A 27976-nucleotide genomic window follows, 5' to 3' on the forward strand; every position below is an offset into this window, starting at 1 on the left:
GCCGCTAGGGGGCGCTGCAAGCAGTTAGTGCAGGCTCCGCCCGGCCCCGCCCCGCCCCGCCCCGGAAGCGGCAGTAGGTGACGGCCGGCCCCGCCCGGCGGCAGCACGTACTGTTTTCTGCCGTGCGCTCGGGGTCGTCATGGAGCACATCCGCACCACCAAGGTACTGCCCGGTACCGCGGGAGGGGTGGCGGTGTTGCTGATGTTGGGATGGTCGCTTGTGGGGGGTACCGGGGCGTGTTCGGGCCCACCGTGTCCCTGCCTCGCCGGTGCGTGAGGGCGTTGGTGCCTCCTGCGTAGCCCTTACCTTCCCCCCGCCTGCGGGGCGCTCGGTGCTGCCGGGCCTCTCGGTCGCAGCTTCCCTTTGGGGGCTCCTAGGCTGAGTTGTCCTTTTTATGAGGCTCTTTTTGTTTCTATTTGTATCCTATTGCTTTCCTTTATAATGAAAAATGCGTAGTTTATATCTGTATTATACGTCTGAGCTCTTTCCAGGTCATAGCTTAGCAGTGTTTTGTTTTCTTTTTTACTGCTAAGTCTGATGTGAGGGGTGCCTTTTTCTCCGTGGTGCCTCGGGCATCGCTAAGCAGGCAGTTTGTAGCCTGGCAGCCTGACTGCAGCCTGGGTTTGTAGGGTATTTTATCACGTTCTTCATATATTCAAGTCCAACAAATTTATAATCAGTGTAAGGGAAATGGCTTTTAATTTTGAGGGTATAATACCTGAGTGAAAACTTGATACAAAATGTATGCATCTTATTTCTTTTCATATATACATATGTGCATATATATATAAAACTGTAGGATGGCCTCTAGCAAAGCTACTCTAAAGCTTCAGTTAACTGGATTGGGATGTTTTTGCCAAATGGGCAGGTTGGGAATAAGGTTTCTTAATCAGCCTACTTATAAACCTGTCACTCCTTTTCTGGAAACTTCACAATGTATTATTACAGTCAGTAGTGAATTTCAAAATAAAAACTAGGCTAGAAGTAAAATATCTCAATGATCTGAGTAGATGTTTAAGTTTTAAACCTGAATTTGAGACTACAAAGGCTGCAGATCAGGTCACTGACTTCTTTGCATCCAGTCCTTGTGCTAGTGTGTATTTTGGGGCCCTGCTGGGAAAATCCTTTATGGAGCAATGTAACTGGTTGAAGAGGGAAATAGGCACTGTATTCAAGTTGTAGGATACAGGACCTACAGTTGTTTCAGTTGATAGAGTTAATGTGTTGTCCTGTTCCTCCCCCACCCCCCTCCAATCTGCTTTAAAATAATGGGTTTCATGGCTAAAATAACTTGTCTTTTTGATTATAATTGTCATGCTTGCTTAGCTTTGCGTAAGCTAATTTTGAATGTCTGGGTGGTTTAAGATGCATCTATGCTAACTTGTAATAATTGTGATTGTTGCGCTTATAGGAGGCACAGTTACTAAAGTCTGGCCTCTGCACTAGGTGCCATACAAGGTCTGTGCATATGTAGGCATGAGTTGGACCCCATTTCAACTTCTGGGAGATTAATGTGCTTTTCCAAATCTAAGTGGTAATAAGTCTTTGAATGATATGGTGTCTTTTTATCTCCTTAATTGATATAATGCGATTCTTCAGCATCTTTAGTGTAGAACATCAGAGAGAATCATAGAATCATAGACTCAGGTTGGAAAAGACCTTAGGGATCATCGAGTCCAACCACAACCTAACCATCCTACCCTAACTCTAACAACCCTGTGCTAAATCATGACCCTGAGCACCACATCCAAACAGTTTTTAAACACATCCAGGGATGGTGACTCAACCACCTCCCTGGGCAGCCTATTCCAGTGCTTAACAACCCTTTCTGTAAAGAAATGTTTCCTGATATCCAACCTAAACTTATCCTGGCATGACTTGAGGCCATTTCCCCTCATCCTGTCACCAGTGAGAAGAGACCAGCCCCGCTCTCGCTGTTAACACCTTTGGAAGGGAGCAATAATGTCTCCCCTCAGCCTCCTCTTCCTCAGACTGAACAGCCCCAGTTCCTTCAGTCTCTCCTCATAGGCCATATTCTCCAAGCCCTTCACCAGTCTTGTTGCCCTTCTTTGGACCTGCTCCAGCACCTCCGTGTCCTTTCTGTACTGAGGTGCCCAAAACTGAACACAGCATTCAAGGTGAAGCCTCACCAGTGCCGAGGACAGGGGCAGGATGACTTCCCTAGTCCTGCTCACCACACCATTCCTGATCCAAGCCAGGATGCCATTGGCCTTCATGGCCACCTGGGCACACTGCTGCCTCATATTCAGCTGACCGTCCATCAGTACACCAAGGTCCCTTTCCATCAGGCAGCTTTCCAGCCACTCCTCCCCAAGCCTGTAGGGTTGCCTGGGGTTGTTGTGACCAAAATGCAGGACCCTGACACTTGTCCCTGTTGAAAGTCATACAGTTTACCTTGGCCCATTGATCCAGTCTACCCAGGTCCCTCTGTAGTGCCTTTTTACCCTCAGGCAGGTCAACGCTCCCTCCCAACTTGGTGTCACCTGGAAACTTACTGAGGTTGCACTCAATCACCTCATCAAGGTTATTAATAAAGATATTAAATAGAAGCAGCCCCAGTACCCCTGGGGGACACCGCTTGCAACTGGGTGAATTTTAGCTTTCCTTTCTGTAGTAATTCATCTGTTATATTGAAACATTTCTATATTTTTTGTCTTCAATCTGTAACTCCCAGTCCTAACAAGCTGTGTGGTTATTCTCTTTCACAGAAATTGGGTTATGTTAGCAAGGTATCTGACTATGTGGTATCTGTATCACTGATTTGTTAGTGCTAGTTACTGCCAGAACATTTCTTCTGCTTCCTTAAGTGAACCTTGTTTGCAAATGTGCTAAAACTCTAGAGATATCTTCAGTATGTTATGAATCCATTCTCTTCAAAACTGAACAAAGGATTTGTGGAGCTTTACAGTTAAAAAATAGCAAGCGTGTCCCTGAAGTAGGTGTGTGCTTATTTAGCTGAGTGCCCATTAAATCTGGCCGTGTGGGGTTTAGCTGAGCATACCATCTATGGTGGCTGTTTCTAAAATGCTCTTAACCTGTCGTTAAGCAAAGTACATCTAGAAACTGGCCTTCAGAATTGGAAGACTTTAAGCTTAGAGTTGGAGTACTAATGCTGTCCTGACAGGACTAGGGAATAACTTTTGTTACATGGAGAGGAAGAGAACTTTGCATGTTTGGATTCTGTGGGCTTTATCACTGTAACGCACCTGGAGCAGTTTCTGTGCACTTGTCAGTTTGCTGGGGAGCGCAGTGCAGATCTGCGGATAATAATTTCAGTGTTTGCACTCTACTATATTGATTATGGTGCTCTGTATCTGAGCGTTAGTACATTGCTGATTGCAGCACAACGTATTTTGAGTTACAGATATATGCAACTTCCTTTTTTTGTTTTTTTTTTGCCTTCCAAATCTAGACTACTGTAGTAGCAGGGGCTGTGAGCTGATGCTTGCATTTCCTGCATCCTCTTGGATGCATTACATGGATTTTTTTATTTCTTTAATTTTCAAAAAGAAATTTAGACTTGGCTAGATTGCAATAAATAACTGAACTGGCAATTTTTGTTGTTTTTAGTGATTTGCATGTGTTTTTAGTAGATAATTAAGTTTGTACATGTAAATTATGTAAATTGAGACCTACCTAACATCAATGCTGTAGATGTGAACTTGGATCTGGTGCTGTTCTTGCTGGTTGAAAGCCTTTGGAGCTCTGTCACAAGTGTAGAGCAGCAGCATCAAGCTTTGGGCTTCAAATTAGTGCTAATGAGCCAGTGCTGCCAAGAAATACAGGAATGCATAGAGATAAGCCATTCACCCGGCTCCTTTCTGGAATCAGGTAATGGTTGTCTTAAACAAAGCAAACGAACCACTAAAGTTACCAGCACCAGATAAGATGAAGGGTATCTGAGAATTGCTTTGCTTTGAAACAATGCTGATGAAATACCAGGAGAAGAAGTGTGTCCTTGGAAGATTCAAATTTGAAGTCTGTTCTCTTCAAATGGGAGCACGGTCCCTGCCTTTCTGGGAGATATTTTTCTATTTCTAATATAATGTTTGCATTTCTACTTACTTTATCTATGAGGAAAAGTTGTTGTAATTTATACTTAAGAAGTTGGGAATGATATAAACAGTGGTAGAGAAGTCAGGAGAGCATTATTTTTGTAGCTGTGATAAGGGTGCAGCCAGTTGTTTGGAGGAGAAGTGTGTATCTGCGATGAGCTGTTAATGCAGTACTGAGATGTGAACAACAGAAGATGGTTAATGTGTGAGATTGCTCCCATAAAATACAGCAATCTACATGTTTAGAAATTCAACTTCTAAAAAAAATTCTAACACCTTGATCTCTTTAATAGTAAATAACCATAGCAGCTAAATATTAAGTTCTGCTTTCTGCCACGTTTTTCTTACAGGTAGAGCACGTGAAATTACTGGATAGGTTCAGCACCAGCAATAAGTCTCTGACAGGAACTCTGTACCTTACAGCAACTCATCTGTTATTCATAGATGCAAACCAGAGAGAGACTTGGGTAAGGATAACAAGTGCCCATGGCACAGAGGTGTGGGGCTTCTCGGGTGCATTTGTTCTTCCTGATCATTGACTCTGTTTACTAAAACGTTTCTGTAAGTTTAATTATTCCCTGTGCTCTCCTTGTTCATGGTATCATAGTAACTTAATAGTAACTTAATAACTTAGATTGTACTCTTGCATGACGCTTTTGCAGTTGAAATCATATGATGTTGAAAACAATTTTTGTGTTTTGAAGTTGCTCTTGTTTCTTCTCTATAGCCTTCACTTGTATGCCTGGTCAAATGTGTAGTGTGTTGTTGTTTGTTTTTTTAATATCTGACTTGCACTGAAGCTCACAGGTGGTGTGGGAGAACATTAGATAACTTGAGCTTTAGGTTTAAAGCTTCTGTTTTACCTTTATCATATCAGATCCTGCCTGGGTTAAATGAAACAGCAAAATCCAACGAGTTAGGTTTGGTGATCCTGTGTGCTTTTTCAGAGGGTTGTTCATCTTTAGAATGAAAGAATTCTGAGGGACTGCAGCTCCTTGATGGCTGTGACCAACACTGTACAGGCAAAGTACAATAATTCCCACAAGTTTTTCTTCCCAGTTCCCTGGTGGCACGTGTGTGCATCAAGTTCTGGCTTCCACTGTAGCACAGCTACCTGAGGTCATTGCCCTCCAGTCTGTGCTTCTCCATGATAAAATCTCATTTCCCTGGGCATGCTTTGCAGTTTTTTCTGCAAGTAGAATTTCTAGCTCCTAGGCAGACAGCCTGGTTATCTGGTGTTTTCAAGAAAAAAAAAAAAAAAAAGCTTTTCCAGTGATATTTTCTTGGATACAAAGTACAATTTTGTATGGTATTAATTGTTATCCTTTCATATGAAAGGAGATGTTGGGGAGAACTTCAGAAGCCTTGTTTGTGTCGTCTTGTGCACAGCTTTAAAGATCTTACTTAAGTGATATTAAACCTGTACTTTGAATGTTGCATTTATGCAATGATAATGCAACTATCAAGTATAATCATAATAATGTCTCTCTTCATAGTATATTCTCTTTATAAATGCATAATTGGCAGCGTAGTTTTCAGATAACTAATTCTGATCAATATTTATGAGGAGAAGATGATTGCTTTGGTGAAGTAATTGAAAAGCTGTTGAGAAGATCTTGTTCAGATGAGGTAATTATCTGTGGCTTTCTTCCCAGGATTGTGCAGTCATTACTTTCTCATGCATTTCTCAAACTTTCTGTGGATTTAGCACAGATTCCCATCCCTGTGACAGTCTTTTGCAAAAGTAATTGAAAGTCACTTAGCTAAGACTGTCATGTCTACAAAAACACAATGGATAATCACAGAATCATAGAATGGCCTGGGTTGAAAAGGACCACAAAGATCATCTGCTTTCAACCCCCCTGCTATGTACAGGGTCACCAACCACCAGACCAGGCTGCCCAGAGCCACATCCAAGCCTGGCCTTGAATGCCTCCAGGAATGGGGCATCCACAACCTCCTTGGCAGTAGTACAGTAATAGTACAATAATAGTGCAATAATAGTACAGGAGAGGTTTCTCTTATCCCTGTCGGTGATTTGAAATTGTACTCCTGGCTTGAATGTTAGAAAGCTGATGTAAGTAGATGACTGATGCACAAAATATTAAATGTTAACTGTACCAAAAGGCAAACAATTCTAAATATTGTAATTCTAAAATTTTCACTATCTTCCATATGTTGCTACTTTCTCTGACTTATTGCACAATTCTGTGAAGCACAAGGAAGCATGTTCCTCTAGATCTATTAGAACATACAAAAGAAGTCAAAACAACTTGTATCCCATTAGGTGAGGTCCAAATAAGCTGTTTAGTTAGCAGAGCTATAGAAATTACCCTGTGGAGTTCTATTTCTTGATTTCTGTGTTTAGAAGGATATGTGTTGTGTCTTTTTTTTGTTTGTTTTTGTATTTTAATATAAGGTGACACTTCAAAATATGAGGAAAGAATGCCAGAATTGGGTTTATTCTTCTAAATATATTTTTTATAACTGTAACATTGACAAATCTAATTAAAATCCATATTCAGCCGAGTTTAATCTCTCATCTCTGATCTTGAATACACTATGCTGTTCTCATTTTTCACCAGCAGGCTTAACACTGTCAGTTCTTATATGTCCTAGATATTACATCATCACATTGCTGCAGTGGAAAAGCTTCCCTTGACTACTTCTGGCTGCCCCCTTGTCATCCAATGTAAGAACTTCAGAATAGTCCACTTTGTTGTTCCCAGAGAGAGAGATTGTCATGACATCTATAACTCCTTATTGCAGCTGTCAAAAACAGGTGAGATTTCTAACTGCAAAAGACTTTGTGAAGTATGCCTGGGTAATAAGTTGATGAGAAAAATTCCATGTGTGGGTTTTGTTTTTGAGAAATGTGCATTTAAAAAGTTTGATATGTAAAAAAAATGTTATTAATGAAGTATTAATCTGTACACAAATTCAGAAGCTGTTGTGTTGTCTGGCATTTGTAGCTCACTGATGTTGTCCAGGAGAATGCAACATTCCATTAATGCAACTTGAAGCTGAAGTTTTGATACTAAAATAACACTATCAATTTAGTTTTAATAGAGACTTCTGTCACTTAGTGTGGCCTTCTGCACTTCTAAGTATTTAGAACAATGTAAAGTTCTGTCATACATGAGTGGTGTTTTAGAAAAACGTTAGAAAATATTTTTGAAAGCTTTTTCAGTTTAAAGAAAACTTTAACATTGCTTTTAATATTCAGTGGATTTGTTTTTTCATCTCTAAAGATGATGTCTGCTCTTCCAGCTTTTGTGAAGCTTTTTCTAATAATAGGCTATTTTATTAGTCTTCATTCTGTAACTCTTGCTTTGTTCATTTGTGTGACTTCACAAATGTCCCTACTGAAATAAAGCCTGTTCTTTCAGGAGGGTCTGTATAACCTACCTTTAACTGGCATTAACTGTACAGATGTTGCAGAACAAATATTTTAGAAGTGCCAAATATCTACTAACTCATGTCTGAGAATCATGAAGCCTGAAATTTAATGGTTTTAAACTAAAAGAGGGGAAATACAAGCTAGGTATTAGGGTGAAATTCTTCGTTATGAGGATGGTGAGGCACTGGCACAGGCTGCCCAGAGAGGCTCTGGAAGTGTTGGATGGTGACCCTGGGCAGTGTGATTTGAGTGGGAGGTGTTCCTGCCTGCATCAGGGAGGTTGGAACTGGATGGGCTTTAAGGTTCCTTCCAATCCAGATCATTCTTTGATTCTTCTTCAATTCAAGCTTTGTCAACTGTGCTACCTTTTTTACCCCTCCATTCTTGGGGCAGCTCATTACACGATCTTAATTTTCTTCACCTTTTAGCAAAATATGAAGATCTGTATGCCTTCTCCTATAATCCAAAGCAAAATGAATCTGAGCAAGTCAAAGGCTGGCAGCTTATTGATCTAGCAGAAGAATATAAGAGAATGGGAGTGCCAAATGATTACTGGCAGTTGTCCGATGCAAATCGTGATTATAAGGTAAGGGTTGTAGTGCAAAAAATATTCTGCTCTGCGTCTGTTTTTTTTTTTTTTTTGCTTTATTCTCTGCTCTGGTCCAATAGAAGGCTCTCTAATTCTGTGAATTCACTTGGCTTGCAGTACAAGTGAAGAACTTCCAGGTGAAAAGACTTTATTCCTTAATCAGTAGTCAGTCTCCCAACTCACTAACTCAAGTTTATTTTAAAAGGCCTCACTGAGAGTATGTGTGCATGGATGTATATGTTCTTTGGAATTGCTTGAGTAGACTTAATTGTTTGAAGCCCAGCCCCAGTGATACAGGTGCTCTGAAGTTTTGCTCTCCTCTCTTAACTGAGGGAGGGACTCTGCCTTAGGATCTGCGGTGCTGGGTGTGGTAGACGATGACTCTGGTGTTACAGCTGCTTCCCAGAATAGATTTTGTCTTTCTTTGTAGTCTGCAACTTTAAAAAATGATGGGAATGGCTTCGATATCTTATTTGAAACACATTCGCAACAGTTGTACCAAAAAATAGGATTCTTAAGGTGAATGCTGATATAGCAATGCTTTCCAGCAGTGATCGGTTGTCAATTTGACCTTACTTTATACCTTTTTGGCTATATTTTCTTCTCAGAGAGGCTTGTGTGTATATTGAGAAACTATGTTGGAGTTTACCTGCTCAGAAAACTGGGTGGAACTAAACTAGTGTAGGATTTTGTACCTAGTTACAGGTCTGTGCACAGTGCTTATATATATATTATATATATATATATATATATATATACACATATGTTTCAAATGTACCTCTATCTTTCAGATCTGTGAAACGTATCCTAGAGAACTTTATGTTCCCAGAACTGCAAGCAAACCCATAATCGTTGGTAGCTCCAAGTTCAGAAGCAAAGGAAGATTCCCAGTGTTGTCCTACTATCATAAAGATAAAAAGGTACGATCTGTTTTCTTCTTAATGCAAGTGGTCTGAGAAGTATTTCTCAACATTTGCTGATAGTTCAGGGTAAGTAAGCAAGTAAGTACACTGATTTGAATTAAAACAGTATAATGCATGGTACCCTTAAGTAGGGCTGACATTAGTAGTGTCTAACAAGATGCTGAATTAAGCTAAGCCAGTTTAACAGAAATCCTTCAGTGATCAGTTGAATCTATTAAAGCTTTCAGAAACTGAACATAAGACTAACTGAAGATAGATTTTTGTCAAGTTCTTGATAAATTCAGAGTAAAGTCTGTTATGTCAAAATGGGCAAGGGGGAAGAAGACCTTCCAAAGAATATAATTTATCCTGTAAGGAGTAATTTGCAAAGAGAAAAGTGAGCTAGGGAGTGAAAAGTAAGATTTTTTTGCAAGATTGCATAGACAGAGGTATGAAGCAACTTCTGCCTGTCTCTAGATAGGTGTATCTTTAAAGGGAGAGCAGGATTGTCACCTTGGTGAGCTGAAGAATTTTTGAACAGTAAACTTTGAATTAGTGGATACATTTGAAAATGATTACTAGTTGGAAAATGTGCCTGATACCCTCACAAGGGTAATGGATTGTCAAAAATGATGTGGTGAAAACTACATCAGACTGTAACATATACTTGCAACAGTAAAACCATACATAAAGTAGTTAAAACTTAACTGTAATTTTTCATATCAAGAGAAATTTTCTTTATTAAGATTCTGAAGTGCTTCTTTCTAATTTCTTAGCCTATACTTTTTGAATTTTTGTAGTTGAAGTTCATTATGTAAATCAGTACCTTGCCCCCGTGGATAGGTCTGGAAAAAATGTTTTGATAAAACCTTTGGTTTAAATTGTAGGCTTTATCTGTTTTAAAATCTGCAGGTTGAAATACCTGTCAGTATGCTTAACTGTCAAATAAAATTGTTTAAACTTATGGGAAGTGTTTTCAACTGATATTAAACTGATGTTAACCTATTATTTGTTTCCTCTTATAGGCTGCAATCTGCAGATGCAGCCAACCTCTCTCAGGCTTCAGCGCCAGGTGCCTGGAAGATGAACACATGTTGCAAGCAATCAGTAAAGCAAATCCTTCAAATCGCTACATGTATGTTATGGACACCAGGCCAAAGGTATGTAGGGCTACAGAACAGCCTCTCTTCCTGCACGTTGGAGGAGTACTGACATAACTCTTAATCTTTCCATGTTACACATAAAATATGACTATATTGGCTATTCCTTAAAGGTAAGGATGAGCATCAATATTCAAGTGATTAAGCACTTGCTTTCTTAAGTCAAAACACTTATACATGATCAAGTTGATGGTTGGACTTGAACTTGAAAGTCTTCTCCAGGTGAAATGATTCTATGTGGGTCACTCAGAAAGTAATGCTTCCTATTTATTTCCATAGGAACTACAACAGATAGAGAACGATAACACTCAGCTACGAAACACTATTTTTCAGTGTAGGCACCACCATTAGCTATGCATTTTTGCCAGTGATAAACAAGAGCTTGATGCACTCATTTAAAAATAAAAAATCTGCATGGCTATCCAGAATGTGTCTTGCTTCATACACTGTTACCACTGCTGAAATGTGCCACCCACCACCTCACTGTACTCACATCCACTATTTGGTCTCCAGAAATGTTCAGAAAAGGTCAACATTTTTTTCCATGTGGAGAAATTCAGTAACACACCTTTGCTCCATACGCACTTCCATGTCAGGCACCGTTTTGTCAACCTGCCCCTCTGCTGCCATCTGTGACACAGCAGTAACATATAGCAGAATGTTGGTGGGAATGTTCAGCCTCTACTGCTATACCACTGACATCTGCCTCTGATGTCGTGGGCCAACATAATAAAATAGGAGGCAGAATAAAATAGGAGGAGAGAATAGGAAAATCTCAAAAGCATTGTTCAGAGGTGTCAGCTTTGAATGTAGACTTTACTTTCTGTGTACTACACTTTTCTTATACTTAGATGTTTAACAAACTGTTAGTTTTCTAGACATGATTCATAGCATGTGCTCTAGTGTGTTTTTTGCCCAGTGTATTCCACTGAAATCGCATAATCTTAGTTCCTAATTTGACATTTTGAGTGCTGATTTTCAATACTTCAATTTTCTTATCTTAGCTTAATGCGATGGCAAACAGAGCTGCTGGGAAGGGCTATGAAAATGAAGACAACTATTCTAACATTAGGTTCCAGTTTGTTGGAATTGAAAATATTCACGTGATGAGATCCAGCTTACAAAAACTTCTGGAAGGTATGTTCTAACTGTACTATAATAATGTTTATGGAAATAAAATAAGTTTTCTTCTGACATACTTAGTAATAGCTTAAACTGTATTGAGATTTCAGCATTTTTATCCAAGGTTCACGTTTAGCACTAGCTGACTGTGTTCCATTCTGGTAGTGAGCTGCCTTAAACCCTTACTGTTAAACTGTAAACCCAGTGAATGGTTTTACTTTGAAAAAAGAACTGGCACCTGTGTTGAGTGTACTTAATTACTATGTCAGTGGCTTATGGGAAAGACTTCTCTTTTTCAAGTATACATGTGTATATACATACAGGTATGTGATATACAGGTATGTAATAAAATAATTTGTGTATATATGTGCATCTTTCTTTCTAGAACACTAATTGTTAAAGGGGCTTACTTGTGCAGAACTCAGAATAACTGTATGGTTTGTACAAAACTTGAACTCTTTGTCTTGGCAAACCACTCCTATGCTTGTAGATGCATCTTACAGAATGTTTGGTAGAAGGGAATGGAGGGGAGTGGAAAACAAGTGACCCAGTTCACAGTATGGTGAAAGCAGTGAGGCAGAAATCCATGTTAATGGTATTTTTCTAATTAGTTTCCTTAATGTTTTACTAAGGTAATCAGCTGAAAACAAATCTAGGACACTTGGTGCAATATTAATGCTGTAATTAGAGTACAGTGACAGAAGTCAGACTTACAAGTGTGACTAATAGTGTACGTATGTATAAGCACTTTCCTTCTAGAATCCTTCTAGAATTATCCTTATATTTCCAGGCATGGGGAAGGGTTATACTTGCCTCTCTTAATGAAGATGTTCTGGCTATTTTGGTCAAGAAATTTTACAGGCCACTGGTGTGATCTTGCTTCATTTTCATTGAGCCTGTATTTACTGCTAACCTATATTTCAGGTATTCTATGTGAAATAATACGTGAGCTTTGATTATGTATTTTTGTGATTATTCCTGTGTATACTTTATTGAAGGGAAAGATGAGCAGTGTGAGCCTGAACTTCAGTTTTTTTGGAAGTATGGGGTAATAGTATGGGGTAATCCTTATTTCTCTTGCAGATCTCTTCAGTTCCAGAGAACTAGCTCATAAATGTTGGTTTATTTTAAGGTACTGCTCCTGCATAATGAAGTGATACGAGCGTATGCCTCCCAGTAAAGCTTTGGGCTTTGTTTCCACTTGATGTAGCATCCTATCAACAGATCCTTACAATATATTTTTCTTTAATAATACATTTCCTTAAGGATGGAATATCTTTTGCATTTGAACTTGTGTGGAGAATTAGTTTCTGTAAATAGAACAACAACAACAACAAAATGTCTCAACAGTTCTGCAGTTGTTCTCTAATTCAGGTTTTGGGGTAAATGGACACAATTGTTCCAGCTCTGTTCAGCTGGTCTGTAAGTAGATGTTTTTTTAGTTTGTCATTGCAGATTCCTCCATCTGTATTAATTGCCAAACAGACTTTGCAGTAAGAGCTTGCTTGCTAAATCACTTTGCTTGTGAACGTTGCTATCTTTGTCCCTTTGGACTTTCTTTGAGATACACTAGGTCTGAAGGAGAGGGATAGTTGAAATGAGGTGTTTCCAGATTTTAGAAAGTGCTACGTAACAGCAATAAGACAAATGATTAGAAATCTATGATCTCTTGGATTGTTTAATCTAATTGCTGTTGTTGCTCTGAATACATTAAACTCTACTTTTTATGTAGGAATAGTGGAGGCAAAACATTTCCTGGCAGTTTTTTGTTACTGGTGTTTGTACCAACTTCCTATCCAGGGAGTTTTAATCCAAATTGCACCATCAATCTTCTCAACTAAGTCTTGTTGGCTTTCAAGGATGTCTTTTAGTAACTTACTTCTTTCAGTGGGGAAATTTAAAACCTGAAGCTGTTTAAGATAATGGAGTGGCTGTCCTGGATTTCCTCTACACTTTCAAATGCTGTTCCTAATGTGAAAGTGCTATTACTGGTTACCTCTTGGGATACTGGAAAGGGAAGAGAAGAGGGGAATGGAATTGTGTCTTCCAGGGAAAATATGAAATATGCATCTTTAGTGGCAGGAAGGACTTTGAAAACTTAGAGAGGCATGCAGTAACCAACCTTAGAGACCTCTGTAGAAATAGGTTGTTAGTAAGGTGATAGGAAGGAAATGCTATGAGAAAGATTCATAACTTTGAATGAGGAAAAGTACCATGTAACTTCTGTGTTTGGGCTTTCTTCTAGATATGCTGAACTGAATTTTCTCTGATCAACAGTGTGATGCCAATGACCCTATTCTTTCAGGTCTTTCAAACTGGGACTGTTGTCGGTTTTATTTATAACAAACAACTGTTCTTCTTTTAGTGTGTTTCTGATTCTAAGCTCTTTGTCTGCCTGACTTCCTTCACAATCTAATGAAAGGGTTGAGAAGACGTTTGCTTGCATATGGAACATAAGACAGGATCTTTGGCAACATCATTCTCTAATGAAGCATGTTAGGGGGCTTTTCAGTCTGTTTTTCTGATTCAGCTGCTGCTTTAAAGGTCCTGAATACAGTGGAACAAGCTCCTCTAAAATAGCCATCCTAAGTGTGGGCTTAAGACGTGTGATGACTGCTCTCCCAGTGGGCAGACTGTCCATCTCTACAACACTGATTGAAGATTCTTTGCATAGACTATTTGTGTCTATGCTGTTCTATTAAACAAAAATTGACCTTTGTATATTCATTTGAAAATATACTGTTACACATCTGAGAAGTTTGTATTCAGATAAGCAAAAAGGCTTAAAGTTTTCTGCATTAACAATTCAGTTCATATGTTTGGAGGGAAAATAATAGTCTCTGTGATCTGCTACATACTTGCTGATGGTGGTGGAAGTGTATTAAGCAAGTGTTTTGAAAGCTACGTGGAGTGTGGTGGGGTGGTTCTTTGCTTAAAAATGCCCTGTGTTAATTTACCGTGCTTCAGCCACCAGGCTCTGACTGCAGGATCCAGTCACCTTGTGATGCCACTGCAGTCTGAGTGTAAGGACAAACGTGTAATGGAACAAAGTAATCCTTTGGGCCCATGTGCATGCAGGGCATGTCTTTATGATGGGATCCCTATAGCCAGAATTATCTTAAAGAATAGTTATTGTGAAGTCGCTAAACTACTTAATGGTGCCAAAACCAATCTTTTACTCATTTGGGAAGCTTAAGGGAGCAGAAATGATTGTTTAGCACAAAGTTGTTAATGCAGTTTCTTTGTTTCACCCCTTGGTATAAAATGTCTGTGTTAATTCACAAAAATAGAAAATTGATTATTGGTTCTTTGCATATGTTTTTTATTTTTGCCTTGAGTTATGAAATGATAGGAGTTTGGAAGCAGAAGATACCAGACAAAGCATTTCTTCCAAGCTGAAAATGCTGATCAAAAGCTGGTTTTGACAGAAGTATCTGAGTGAAAGCAAATTGAGGCCTGGAAACCTGTTTATTTTGTTGCTAACAGCTTAGTCTTTCTGCCTTAAGCTGCAGAGTGTAGGGGTGTGAAGTCATGAATAATGGCTGCAGGTATTACCTTCTCTGTCCAGTCTGTTCCTTGCAGATATTTGGCTTTCTAGATTTCTGGGGGGACATTTTTACTTTATCCTGGAGTGGTGGACCTACTTATGTGCTGTTGTGGTTTAACAGATATATAGAAACACAGGTAGAGTTTTTCACAAACTGTTAGTGTCAGTAACTTGAAAGTATCTGGTAGTTCTCCGATTCCTTCGCTGTCATGTGGGTCATCTTTCTGAAGCAAAACTTTTGCCTAATTATACTACTTTATTTTTTCAGTGACCACAGAAAACTGACACAGTTTTTTGCTGATTTTACTGATGTTTATAGGCTGCTCCTTAAAATTAGGTCTTGTATCCAGGAGTACGTCAGTGTTTTGTTATTTCATTGTACTGTGCTTTGCTAGCTCCTTTTCTTGGAGTGAAGGGAGACCTATGGGCTTTAGAAAAGATGCTGCATTACTTGGAAATTTATTATTACTTGGAAATTTGTCTTTGTTATAACATTCAGCAGCAGCTGGCATTGAGTCCTCCTGAGCAATAGGGAGTATACCAAAACTTGTGTGACTGAAAGCTAAAAAAAAACACAATGTGGATGCACAAAGGCTCCAGAAGGCAATTTTATTGTTGGTGGGTTGTTTTTGTTTTTGAGATCTTGGTCTTTGTTACATCAGATTGCTTGTGTGAATACGGAACTGCATCACAGAATGACTTGGTGAATTTTGTCCTTGACTTTTCCTGCTGACTCATTTCCTCCCAATTCAGAGATAAAGGTTATTTTATAACTGCTGTATGAGTGCCTCCACTACTAATTTTCAGCTACAGTATTGTCTTGTTTTTAATTTGGGTTAATAAATAGCTTGGCATAAAATAGCTTTCCTCTGTCAGATATATTTGTAGATTACAATTTCGGGTATTATCTCTAAGAATCACACACAGATGAAGGTGAATCAGTTGTAAATTCTATCACCCCCAAATTCCTTGTTTAGTTGTGTTTAGATAATAATGCAACTGTGAAGAGGTGTTTCAAATCATGTGTTAAAGGGTTGGTAAAAAATCAGTTTCTACATTTGGTAGGTGCTTGATGTCCTGTGAGGACTAAGTCATATATCTCATTTCTGAACTGGTAACATCCCTATGAGAAAATGTCTGGTCTTCCTCTATGCCTCTTGCTGCTATACTGCAGCAGCTTGCCTTTAATTTGAGCTCTTCTCCCTCAGTTGGTCTTACTGTTGTGGGATCAAAGTGCGCTGTGGGAGAATGGTGAACATCAGTCGGTGTTGTAGTATGTAAGTTCTGGAGGCAGACAAAATCTGCATGGTTTTTAGTTCATCACCTTCTCCTTGTGTTGCACACACACTTTGTTCTTCTTGGCAGAGCAGAGAGGGTGATGAAACACATCTTGACTGCTTGAAACTGTGTTTTTTGGCTGCAGTTACTTTGTTAGTGCTAGTAATAATTTGTAAGTATTTCTGGGAAGCTCTTCAGCATTCGTGTCCCTTTTCTTCATAGGATAATAGTTATAGCTCCCTGCTGGGGGTAACCAGTGTATTTACTTTGAATGGTTCATCAGATATACATGAAGATCTTATTCTTATCACTTGTCATTGCTCAATTCTGTGGAGTAGAGTTTTGGATGAAAAACATACTTTGTACTGCCTTTCTCGTAATCACTTGAATGTGGTGGTTTCCTCATAGAGATGTCAAATCAACTTAGAACATAGAAAAATAATTTTATACTGCTGAATGCACTCTTTCCATTGCAGGATGTTGGAGTTGCAACTGCTTACAGCTTTCTCATCTCATTTTCTTTCAGTAAGTGGCACAAAGGGTTTGTCTGTCAATGACTTCTTGTCTGGTTTGGAGAATTCTGGATGGTTGCGTCATATCAAAGCTGTTTTGGATGCTGCTGTCTTCCTAGTCAAGGTACTTTGTATGCTGCTTTTGTTTGAGGGCAGGTTGACATGCTATAATATTGTCTAAAATATAAAGCTCTGCAAAAACGGCTTCTTTTCTTCACAGGGAGGGAATGGTTTGAAGTAGCTTTCTTTCTTTGAATGGCCTGGGTTGAAAAGGACCTCAAAGATCATCTGGTTTCACACTGCTATGTGCAGGGTCACCAACCACCAGACCAGGCTGCCCAGAGCCACATCCAGCCTGGCCTTGAATGCCTCCAGGGATGGGGCATCCACAACCTCCTTGGGCAACCTGTTCCTGTGTGTCACCACCCTCTGTGTGGAAAAACTTCCTCCTAATACCTAACCTAATAACTTCTCCCATCATATTTTTCTTGCAGTGTGAAAAATAGACAATGCTGTGAGTTTTGGAAAAATATAGCTTTTATGTGTAATAACTAAGTTATGTCTGAACAATGCAAACAGCAGAGTGTTCACTAAGGAAACAAATGTTTTGCAGGCAGTAGCAGTTGAGAGCGCGAGTGTGTTAGTGCACTGCTCAGATGGCTGGGATAGGACGTCTCAAGTTTGTTCTCTTGGAGCTCTCTTGTTAGATTCCTATTACAGAACAATCAAGGGGTTCATGGTAAGGAAGCTGTCGTATTGTTGAATTGTTCCGTGGTAAATCAAAGAATGTAAAATGTTTGTGTGGAAGTGAACAGCGTAACTGAAGCGATGTTTGTTTTTTTTCTAATTACAAATATAGAATCATATTTGCAGAATTTGTGTTAGAAATAGTTTACAGTAGGGAAGCACTATGCATTTAAAATAACCTAAGAGACTGAAATACAAATAGCAGATTGTTTTGGCACCCTCCAGAAATGTAATAACTGCCTCTTCGATCTAAAATAACAAAAAGCTTACCTATGAAATCCAGGGATTCTGAAGTGCTTATGAGATAGAAGACTAAATTCTAGCAGCTATAAGCTTTCGTTATTTGTCCCAAATCAATATCACTAAAATCTGAATGACATCCCCTCCAAACAGCAGTCTAGAGACCTGAACATATTTTAGCAACTAAAGTATTTCATCTTGCTCATGAGAGGAGTGAAGGACTTTAGTGTGGCGAATTAAAACTTCCCAGTTATGGAAACACTTCAGTTCACACACAAATCGCGTTCCATGTATTCATTACAGGCTAACTGCCACAAATGATACAAGCCACAAAAGCTAGAGTGAGAAGGAATTGGTGGATAAATTACTCATGGATAGTGGGAATGTCTGTGATCTTTAAGGACTTCATCTAATCATTTATTTTATTTGTCTTTATCCTTACTTTTGATTAGAAGTTTTGGGAAACCTTCTGCAATGAGCAATCAGTCCTCTGCACTTTTTAGTGCCTGATATTACAACTGAAGTGATAAAAAAAAGCTAGTGTTGATATTAACAATTTTACTGCTATAAAATGTGAAGATGGTATTGTGTGATTTTATGAAAATTGTAGTAGCAGGAGTGCAATACTAAACTTTTTCCCATACTCAGCAGTTTATTTTTTGTAAATTGATAATTCATTTATGTGACTCCATTTAGGTGTGAAACTGTGTAGTATTCATGTGCTTAAAGTGTATCTGCTTTAACAGTAGGTTTCTGATTGTCAGCCTGTTCAGCTCTTTTTACTAATTTTAGAAATATGACTTGCACATCTCATGTAGGAAAAAAAAAATCTTCCAGGAAATGAAGGAGCTATGAAGTGATACACAATTGCTTCTACTGTAGTTAAATTGAGTCAGATTTAAAATACAGTACATTGATAACCTGTTGAGGTTAATTCTGTGGATGCCAGACTTAGTAAAATTTTGCATTAGTTGTTTTGTGTTTTTTACCCTCTAGGTCTTGATAGAGAAAGACTGGATTTCTTTCGGGCACAAGTTCTCTGACAGGTAGTTTGCTCTTCTGATGTTCAGGAATGTATGTAGTGAAATGAGTGACAAATATTACAAAAAAAGAGTGACAGTATTTTGTTCTAATACTTTGACATGTGTATTAGAGAAGAAAGGAGAAAACTGCTTGTGCATTTTAAACTTCTGTATTGTTGCTAGAAAACTTGCAGTGAGTAAGCAGTAAGTAGACTTTGGGTATTGTTATTTAATTAAATACCTATTGAGTAGCTGTTTTATTGCAGGCATAAGTCACTGTTGCCTTGTTCTTAAATGCTTGGATTTGCATTTATCCTTACTTGTGATGATGAAATAACTCTCAGTTTTTTAGATGTTGTGTGTGATCAAGGCAAGTTAAAAACAGAGGTCTTTGTACCATCAGGCGTTGAATTGTCCCAGTTCTCAAAGTTAGGTCTTCAATCTCCAAATCAAGAGTTGTGTCAAATTAACATGCTGTAGTTAAAAAACCATAGTTGCACTTGTTCTCAATTGCCAACTTAAACCAGTGCATCTGTTCACGTTCCAGGTGCTGTCAGTTGGATGGTGATCCAAAAGAGATCTCGCCAGTGTTCACTCAGTTTTTAGAGAGTGTGTGGAATCTGACTGAGCAGTTCCCACAAGCCTTTGAGTACAATGAAGCTTTCCTCCTTCAGATCCATGAACATGTCCACTCGTGCCAGTTTGGGAACTTCCTTGGAAATTGCCAAAAGGAACGAGAAGAACTGAAGTAAGCAGATGCATTGTGTCTGTTTGTTTGTTTTGACAGACTAAGAACTTCTGTGAATCTTCTCTATTGCACTGAAAATTAAACTGGCAGGATAGACAGTAATGTTGAAGTGCGGTGAAGAACAGCAGTGCTTTTCATGCTTTTGCACGCTGAGTGCTTTTTTATATATAACTGTGGGAGAAAATCCCTTTGTCATCTTTTGTAGGGGAAGTCAAGGCACCATTCTCCCTCCTTTTTTCTAAAAACGGTTACGCTTAAGTTGGAAGCATCACCTCATTGCTTCCCCTAGTCTGTTTTCAGGCAACTTTGGAATTGTTTGCCTTTCTTACTGACAGTAATTACTCTTGGAAGTATTGATATGATGTCTCAATGCTTTCAGTTGGAAAACTTCTGGAAAGTTTTCAACATCTCATTTTCATCTTTAAGTATTTAAAAGGCATTTGTTGCAATGAGAGAAAACTTGCACAACATTATTTCTTCTATAACTGATACTTTTGTCCAACATTAGCAGATGACAGGAATAAGTTCAACTTACAAATTTTGAATTAAAATACTTCTAATTCTTTCTTTTAACTTATTTAAAGAATAATTAAGGATGGATTTACTGTGTTGAATAGCTTCTGTTTTTTACTTATAGTCAGAGTCTTGATTTGATCTCTTGTTGCCTTAAGGTTAAAAGAGAAGACATATTCCCTGTGGCCTTTCCTTCTAGATGAACAAAAGAAATACCAGAATCCTCTATATAAACCAAGTTTTTCTCCGAATCTAACTCTTTTGGAGCCTAATACTGTGTCATTCAATTTCAAGTAAGTAAGAACTATATACTGTATTTTTCTTCAATTTTGTTTACATTACACATAGTTAAAACTGTCTGCTACATGCAGGTTTTGGAGAAATATGTACCATCAGTTTGATCGAAGCATGCATCCCAGGCAGTCTGTGTATGATCTCATCATGGACATGAGTGAACAAAATAAACAATTGGAGGAAGACATCAAACAACTGGAAGCTGTAAGTATTACAAAATAAGTGTATTTACCTGTGATTTGTTCCTCACATTCATGTATAAAGCCTGTAGTAATGCAGCTAGCTTTTATATGAATGTTACTGTTCTGTGTCCCAGTACTTGTTCTATATAGTATTGAATTCTCCTTTCACTGTATGCTTCTTAAATACATTATATAGTTCTTTAGTAAGGCAAAATAAATTGTAGAACTGCTTCTACTACCAAAGCAAAACTGGAGATGGTATAGTGTAGGTTAAATCTGTGGGACTTACCTTAGATGACAGGCACTCATCATAGCTGCAAACTGTGGTGCTAAACTAAATAGGCTAAAAATGTTTTATTTCAGCTGTAGCTACTAAAACAGGAGGCCCTAATCATTGTCCTTCTTTCCTTAACTGGATATGCAGATGCATAGAACTTTAAGTCACCTTAACTATGGGATATGTACATTGGATTTACTTTTGTCTGCAAGTAAGCATTACACAGAGACCAGGTTTCTTTGACTGCTGGTCTGCTACAGTAAACGGTCAGGGAGGACTGAACAGAACATCTCACCTCATTCTGTCGTGGATTAATGAGTGATGTATAACTGACGCTGTTTTATGCCAGTTAAGGTGCTAAACTCCAAAACAATTTCTCTTGAACTCAAAAACTTTTCTAACGTACATGCAGTGGAGTTGTCAGGTCATGGCCTGAGCCAATGGTTGAGCACCAGGTAAGAAGGTATGGCTTACTAAGGGAGCTCAAGTGCAAGCAATGCACCTGAGTGAGTGGAAGGAGTGGACCCTGGGCTGCCCCTCCTCACTCTCATTGAAGTGTTAGCAGCCAAGGGAGCAGTCCCTCTCTGGATAGAGATAGCATTCCTCTCAAACCATCACCAGTTGTCAGAAGACATGAGCTAATTTTTGGTTTTTATCATCTTCTATTACTCCATAGTGCTTGTGTCCCAGAAGGAGCTGTTTGTTATTGCTGCCTTCTGCTGTGCAGTACGAAATTAGAGTTGTATTTCTTTTGGTTGCTAGAAATGGTAACACTTGACTTCTATATATTGTATTGTGTGGGGGGGAGGGATGGTTTTATGAGACAAATTCTACCCTAATATAATGAATTCAGGTCTCTTAAAATTAACTCTATTTCAAGTCTTAGTTATCTGTTTAAATTGTGTTATATAATTGATGAATGAAAGTGAAAATTTAAGATGAAGCAGAATGCAAAGTAAGCAAGGTGAAAATTCAGAATGAAAACTTCATTTTTCTAGAATCTTGTTGAAAAGTGTGAATTTCACACGGGCATTTCTCACCTGAATTAATTTAAAATATTTTCTTAGACATTCTGCTACTGTCTTCATCTTCAAAAAAGTTTGTGTTAAAGACACTGAAGCTTTCTGGATTCTTTGTAGGTTGTAGTGGAGCGTAAAGACATCAATAAGAAGAAAAAAGAACTATTGCAAACTCTCAGTTACAAGTGAGAAGTTTGAATTTAAAAAAAAAAACAAAACAACACCCTAGCCAGATCTTCCCTCTTCTCTTGTTCTGTGCTTTCAGAGTAGGTCTTTTTCTATCTACTTTCTAGTTAAATCATGTAGGAATTTTTTAGGAAAGATATAAGGGGCTTATGACACTGTGTTTTCTCTCTGTAAGAGACTTCTTTTCTGCTGCAAGCTCCCTGCTTGCTGTTAGTATTGAGGCCTTTGTTTGTACTCCAAAATGTATTTCTGTCCTAATAGCAATCAGACAAGGGACAAGCCTGAAAGTATTCCTCCTTCACTATGAACTAAACTAACAAGCAACTTTCTCTCTTCTGCTCAGCTGCTGTTTATAAGCATACAGTGCTTGTTGCACCTGTTGTAAACTGTAGAAAAATGCTGGCTTACCCAGTGGTGTAACATCTTATTACATATCTAGTCCAGGGTGTGTAATAAAGGGTTTTGCAGAAGTTGAGTTGGTGAGCAAAAGTGTATTCATCTGCATTCAAGCCAGAATGTCATCAGTGGATCAGTGGTAACTATTCTCTATTTCAGAAAATAAAGCAGAAGAGTGGACAGTCAGATGCAGTCCTTCTGAAAGAACGTCAGCAGTCTGCTCATCCTGCACCTGTGATGCTGAAAACCCCTCCATGCTTCAAGAAGGACCAGCCTCTGATCCCTTTGAACGATGCTGTAAGAACTATAGAGGGCAGCAACGCAGCAGACAATCGCTACAGTGAATTCATGGAAGAGCTTTCAAAAGCTGAGCCTGCTATTGTCAGCTTGGAGTACGGAGTGGCCAGGATGACCTGCTGAAATCTGGCACGGCGCTCCTCTGTCCTAGACTGGCTGAGTTAAAAGACAGATTGTTTTTGAGGATGGGTCTGTGCTGCATGACCAAAACATGATTTGTATATCTGCAAGTTTTGTTGATGTAGACTAGAACAGCATGCTAGCTGTCAGGTGATTGCTGTTCTTTATACGCATAAAAAAAAAAGTGTAGTTGCCTCTATTTCTTTTAAAATACACTTGGTGAGAGTGACTAAAAATCGAGGAGTGGTATGGTTGGTGACTTAAATCTTTGGACTTAAGTCAGTTTGCACTAAATTAAAACGGTAATCTTACTTTATTCAGTATAGGAAAACACAGGTGGTCTTTCACAAATTGATTTTATGTGGGCAAGAAAACTTGAACTTTCTATTTTGGGAACTGAAGCTATGTGTATGCATACATCACATATGGTAAAATCATGTATATTCTTGCTAAATGTCACCCCGTACTATTATTCAGTATATTAAGTGCCAGGGAAAAGCATAGTGTATTTCAAATCATAAATTGTTGGCCTTAAACCTGTCAGATCAGTGATACTGGTGTCTGTGACTACTGCAGTCCGTAACCTGACTGTTTACGCTGTATTTGCTCTAAGTGTTCTTTCCTTAAAACAGGATTGAACACGGGGAATGAAGCATGCCTAAGCTGGCGTAGCCTTTCAGCAAATAGCTATATGAATGTTAATTTATTACTGAAGATTGTTCTTTCTTACTGCTCCTCTATTGTTTAAAATATAAATTGGCCTGATATTGTTCTCTTGCAGCTCAGTAGGTTGAGCATAATTGAAGCTACAGGTCATGTATTTGATCTTGAATGTTTTGATTTGTAGCAAGTACTTAAATGTAGAAGAAAGAGAGTAAAACACGTCAGGAGGAAACTTAGCCAGTGTCTGAATGAAACTGGACTATTCAGATTGTTTAACTGTGTGCTGTGCAGTTGTCCAAGTTCTGAGAATGGAAGCGGAAATCTTGGAATTGTAGTCAATTAGCATTGCTCCCAAGTACAAAAAAGCTTCTATTTGTGTGTCTGAAGCTTATGAGAAACTGAGTGCCTCGTACTAAACCTTTCTTTATGAGAAAACTAGTTATTAGGCTCCCTCTTTCCATGTGAAAACCTGTCCAACCTGTCTGGAAATATGTAGTTAGGCAAACTTCATCTAACAGAATATAGTAGACTTCCTGACACATAAGAGGGGGGGAAAAAAATAAAGGAAATGGTATGGTATGTAAACTTAACTCTGTATGTAGCCTTTTAGTATGGGAGAAAGTTTCTGTCAGTTTCTGTCTCATGATTGATTTTCTGAGCAGGTAACAGAACAGAGAAGTACAAGTCAGTGCCCAGATCTTTAGTGGATGTACAAGAGAATACTTTGGATATTAAGATCCTTAGATTAATCCTGCTGATTATCTTTTAGCTATAAATCCTTTTTAGTGATATGGGAGAACGAGTTTATTCTCATCAGAATTCCTGAAGTCTCTTTTATTAAAATTACTTGACATAATTGGCAGTTGTCCCCTTGGCACCAGATTGGATGCAGGACTTTATTAGTAGGGCTGATATAGGTGGTGATTGAATTGCACTTGTGAAATATGGGTGAAATTTAACTCTGACCCTTGTATTTGGTGAGTATAAGTCACTGTTTCTCTCTTATTTTCTAAAAGTCTATAAATGTAAATAAAGGTTCATAAGTCTTTATTCTCAGAGAGATGGTCATATTTAAACTACACTATCCATGTTTTGATTTTTTTTTTTCACTACAGGTTTTGATTTTCACGTTTGCACAGTGGTGCCTTACAGGGTTACAACGAGAGGTTTCTGTGCCTTGTCAGTTGTTGTCTGCCCTTCACCTTCTGTATCAACTTGATTCTGATTTTCCTTTGAAAAACATCTTGTATATTAAACTTGTGTTGTATCACACTAGTGAAACAAACATCACTGACAATATAGGCAAGCATTATCAATTTGTAATTGTTTAATCTTTAGCTGCTCTGATGTGCCATGTACGTTTTTTCGTATTTATTGTTTAGAGTTGATGAACTCGAAAGATTACATTAAGCTTTTTTGCAAATACTGTTGTATGTGGTTTTTACTTTAAGAACCATCTGACTATGCTCTTGCATAGAAGGCTTTTGAAAAGATCTACTTTCAGTACTGTTAAAGGGATCTTTCAGTCTTCAGGCCTTTTTCATTGGAACAGGTCACTTACAGAAAGCAGTTGGGATGCCTTTTTATTTTATATCAAAAATCAAGATGGTTGACATTAAGTTAGCCTTAAAATGCACAAAACCTGTTTCTTCATTTAAAAACAAACAACAACAACAAGCAGCAGTACTTCCTGGTTCCAAGTATCTTGCTGCAGTAGTAGGTGATAGTTATGTAAGGTGGTTGTGTAGAGCAGCCTTCAACAGCTTTGCCAGTCCGGCCCCCAGGGTCAGCAGCAAGAGAAGGTCCTGCAGAGAGGCAGCTGTCTATTCTCCCTTGCTGTCTGCACTCAAGCCAAAACTACCTTAAAGCACATGGGACCTGTGGTGAAGTAAATAGATGGCAGCAAAGCGAGCTCCAACACAGAGCTTGGCAGGACGGCTGGGACTCAGCAGGGCTGTGCTGTGTCCTTCAAGAAGGCAGCTGAACGGCTGCAGCAGGAACCTTCCGAGAAGAGGAGTTTTGATTCATAGTTTGTCTTCATCACAGATGTCTTGTTTCAGGAGGAATTACAGTATTAGAAAGGTGCCCAGCTCAGTTCAGAACTGTTTCCAACGGTGTCTTTAACTTCATAGTGCTGCACTGACCAAGTGGGAATGTGACAGAAATTTGCTATGGCTGATTCTACTTCATTGGCTGCAAGCATTTGGTACCTGTTGATTCTGTGCTTCATCATGAGCAGGTCATGGTAAAGTCTGCTTGTTTTTGGTTTTTTTTTTGACTTTTTTCTCTCTCTAATCAGAACACAATTGAGGAGAAATTGCACCTTTTAACTGACAAGCTGGTAGTCTCACCTGAGCAACTAAAACTGCTTTTATGTTATACCTGAGGCAACTTAAAATATTTATGTCACTAGTACAGAAAGAGGTTATTTTTGGGTGGCTAAGTATTGTCATGATGTATTCTTCCAATACAAGTTTAAATATCCAACTGTTCTGTTTTGTAGGACAACTGCCAAATCAACGGACTAAGAAATTAATTAAGCAACACTGCACTGAGCCTGTGCATTTTCCACACACCCAATTACTAGTGACCTAAATTGAGGGCAAAAGCCTGAGGTCTAGAGCTTGTTTAGAGAAGTGATCCTTCCATAAAACTGCACATCTCTCTTATGTGGAACATATGTCCTAAAATAACATCAGATAGGTAAAAGCTATTATGAATCAAGCTGCAACGGTTCGGTGTGTTTCTTACTTACTATAAGCACGCTGGAGAAGGCCTTTCAGGAAAAAGGGATGTGTTTCTCTGTAGCTGCTGTTTTCTAAAGGCCTTTTATTAAACATTAGTACTCAGCCGAGCTCTGGGAACTTGCTGCTCCTACTCTGGCAAACTAACACAATGAATATGCACTGTTGTTGCAGTCCCTGAGCTCCCTTACAAAAGAGGGGAAGTGGGGCTGGCATAGCTTGATTTTAACTACTAACCTCTTGAGGAAAATTATTTAAGTGACTTAAATTGTGGGTTAAAATAGCACAGGACCCATGCTATTAGCATCTCTCTTTGAAGTCCTGTCCTGCTGTTGAGCAAGCACAGCTACTGTGAGGGCCTCACATAAGAATCATTATTGCTTTCTATTTGGTTTAAAGGTGACCCAGTTTCAGGCTTGGTCACTTCTCCCTGCTGGTAGTTGATTCAACCTTTGGTCAGAACCCAAAGCTTGCTCTTAAGACTCAGTATTTAGTAGCTGATGGTTCCAAGCCTGGAGCTGGTTGTAGGTGGCAGTCATGAAACCTGTTCTACCCTTTAGATTAGATCTTTATACTTGGCTGGTCTGCTTTGATTGCTTCCACCATTTATGCTGCACTTTAAGCATTGCTTGGCATGGTGCTTGATAAGTATTTCAGTTAGAACAGACTTCTTAATGTTTCAAAAGCCTGAAAGTACTGCAGTTTTTTCCCAGTACTGTGAAGGTTTGGTTCAGCCTCAGTGAACAGCATGGGTGTGCTGATGTTTGGTCCAGTTGGCTTGACCTGCCTACATGTTAAACAGCATTGAAAATCAATTCAACGATGCAACTTCAATATGCACAGTAGGCTTAAAGGGAAGGATGCAGTCAACCCTCCCACGACAGCCTGTAGCAGGGAACACCACCCTGCTGGGACATGGCTCACAAAAGCAGAAGCAGCAGAGCTGTTCTGATGGCCAGCAGCATCGGGGGCATGAAGTGGAAGGTCGGGGCCATGCTTCTGGGTCAGTTTCCAGTTCAGATGAATTAAAAAGCTATTCTGGTAAACATAACTGAGTAATTCTGTGCTGCCATCAAACAATAGAATAGATATACATCTGTTTTCTTTTTTTAAAACTACTAGCTTCTAGTAGTTAATGGCCTGATAGTGACTTCAAAATGGAGTGTAGCTTTTCATTTAATCTTGTTTATGGTTTAACTCTTGAGGTCAGCTATGTACTGTTTATAATCAAGTGGACTTACAGATTTTGGCTTATACTGTAATATCTGTCCTATCTCACTGACAACGTTGGTGCATACGTGTCTCTGCATATCTCTGGCAAGTAGGCAGCCTTTGTGAAGTGCTTCCCAGGCTGCCCCACAGCCCTGTTCCTCAGTATCTGACATTAAGTTTGCACCCCCCTATGCTGGCTTGCTCGCTTTGTCTTCCTCTTGCTCTTCAATCTTACCATTTATCCTCTCAAGCTGTTGGCGAAGCCCTTTGAAAAACATCTTTCTGTCAAAGAAAACGGGTTTGTATTTCTGGTTCTCAGGGATTTGTACCCCTGAACTAGCAAACTTGAAGAATACTGCTTGTTTTCCCTTCTGGGGCTTCTGAGTCCCTCCTGACTCCCATGGTCAGTTCACTTATGGCATTTTAACTTCAGACCTGGCTACTAAAAAAAAATCATTTAAATGCTGGATGTGGCAAGGGGAAGGAAAACTCTCTTCATTGTGATGTGTCTGGAAGGACCGGCTGTCCTAAAGACTGTTTACTGCTCTGTAAATGTCATTTATCTGTGCTGGGATGATGCTTGATATTCATGGAGAAATTTCAGTAAATGGAATTTTGTGAAGGGTATATTATTTGTACATGTTTTGAACATCCATAAATCTTAAAATAAAATGATCTTAGTATTGCCAATCTAATTGAGCATTAAACAGTCCCTTTATAATAACAGTG

The 27976-nt window shown here is 38.9% G+C and overlaps 1 protein-coding gene across 1 annotated transcript; it reads left to right on the top strand.

Moving 5' to 3' along the window:
• Window positions 1–28: 28 nt before the first annotated feature.
• Window positions 29–27976, top strand: MTMR6 (myotubularin related protein 6). Its single transcript, XM_031615846.2, has 14 exons — window positions 29–163; window positions 4428–4544; window positions 6697–6859; window positions 7906–8063; window positions 8858–8986; window positions 9994–10128; window positions 11133–11265; window positions 16602–16711; window positions 17201–17326; window positions 18571–18620; window positions 19144–19344; window positions 20016–20150; window positions 20229–20355; window positions 22371–27976. The coding sequence occupies exons 1-14, from the start codon at window positions 140–142 to the stop codon at window positions 22629–22631; spliced, it is 1869 nt and encodes a 622-aa protein (XP_031471706.1). The 5' UTR covers window positions 29–139; the 3' UTR covers window positions 22632–27976.

The sequence above is a fragment of the Phasianus colchicus genome, chromosome 1, assembly GCF_987193195.1.
Source record: "Phasianus colchicus chromosome 1, bPhaCol1.hap1.1, whole genome shotgun sequence".
NCBI lineage: Eukaryota > Metazoa > Chordata > Aves > Galliformes > Phasianidae > Phasianus > Phasianus colchicus.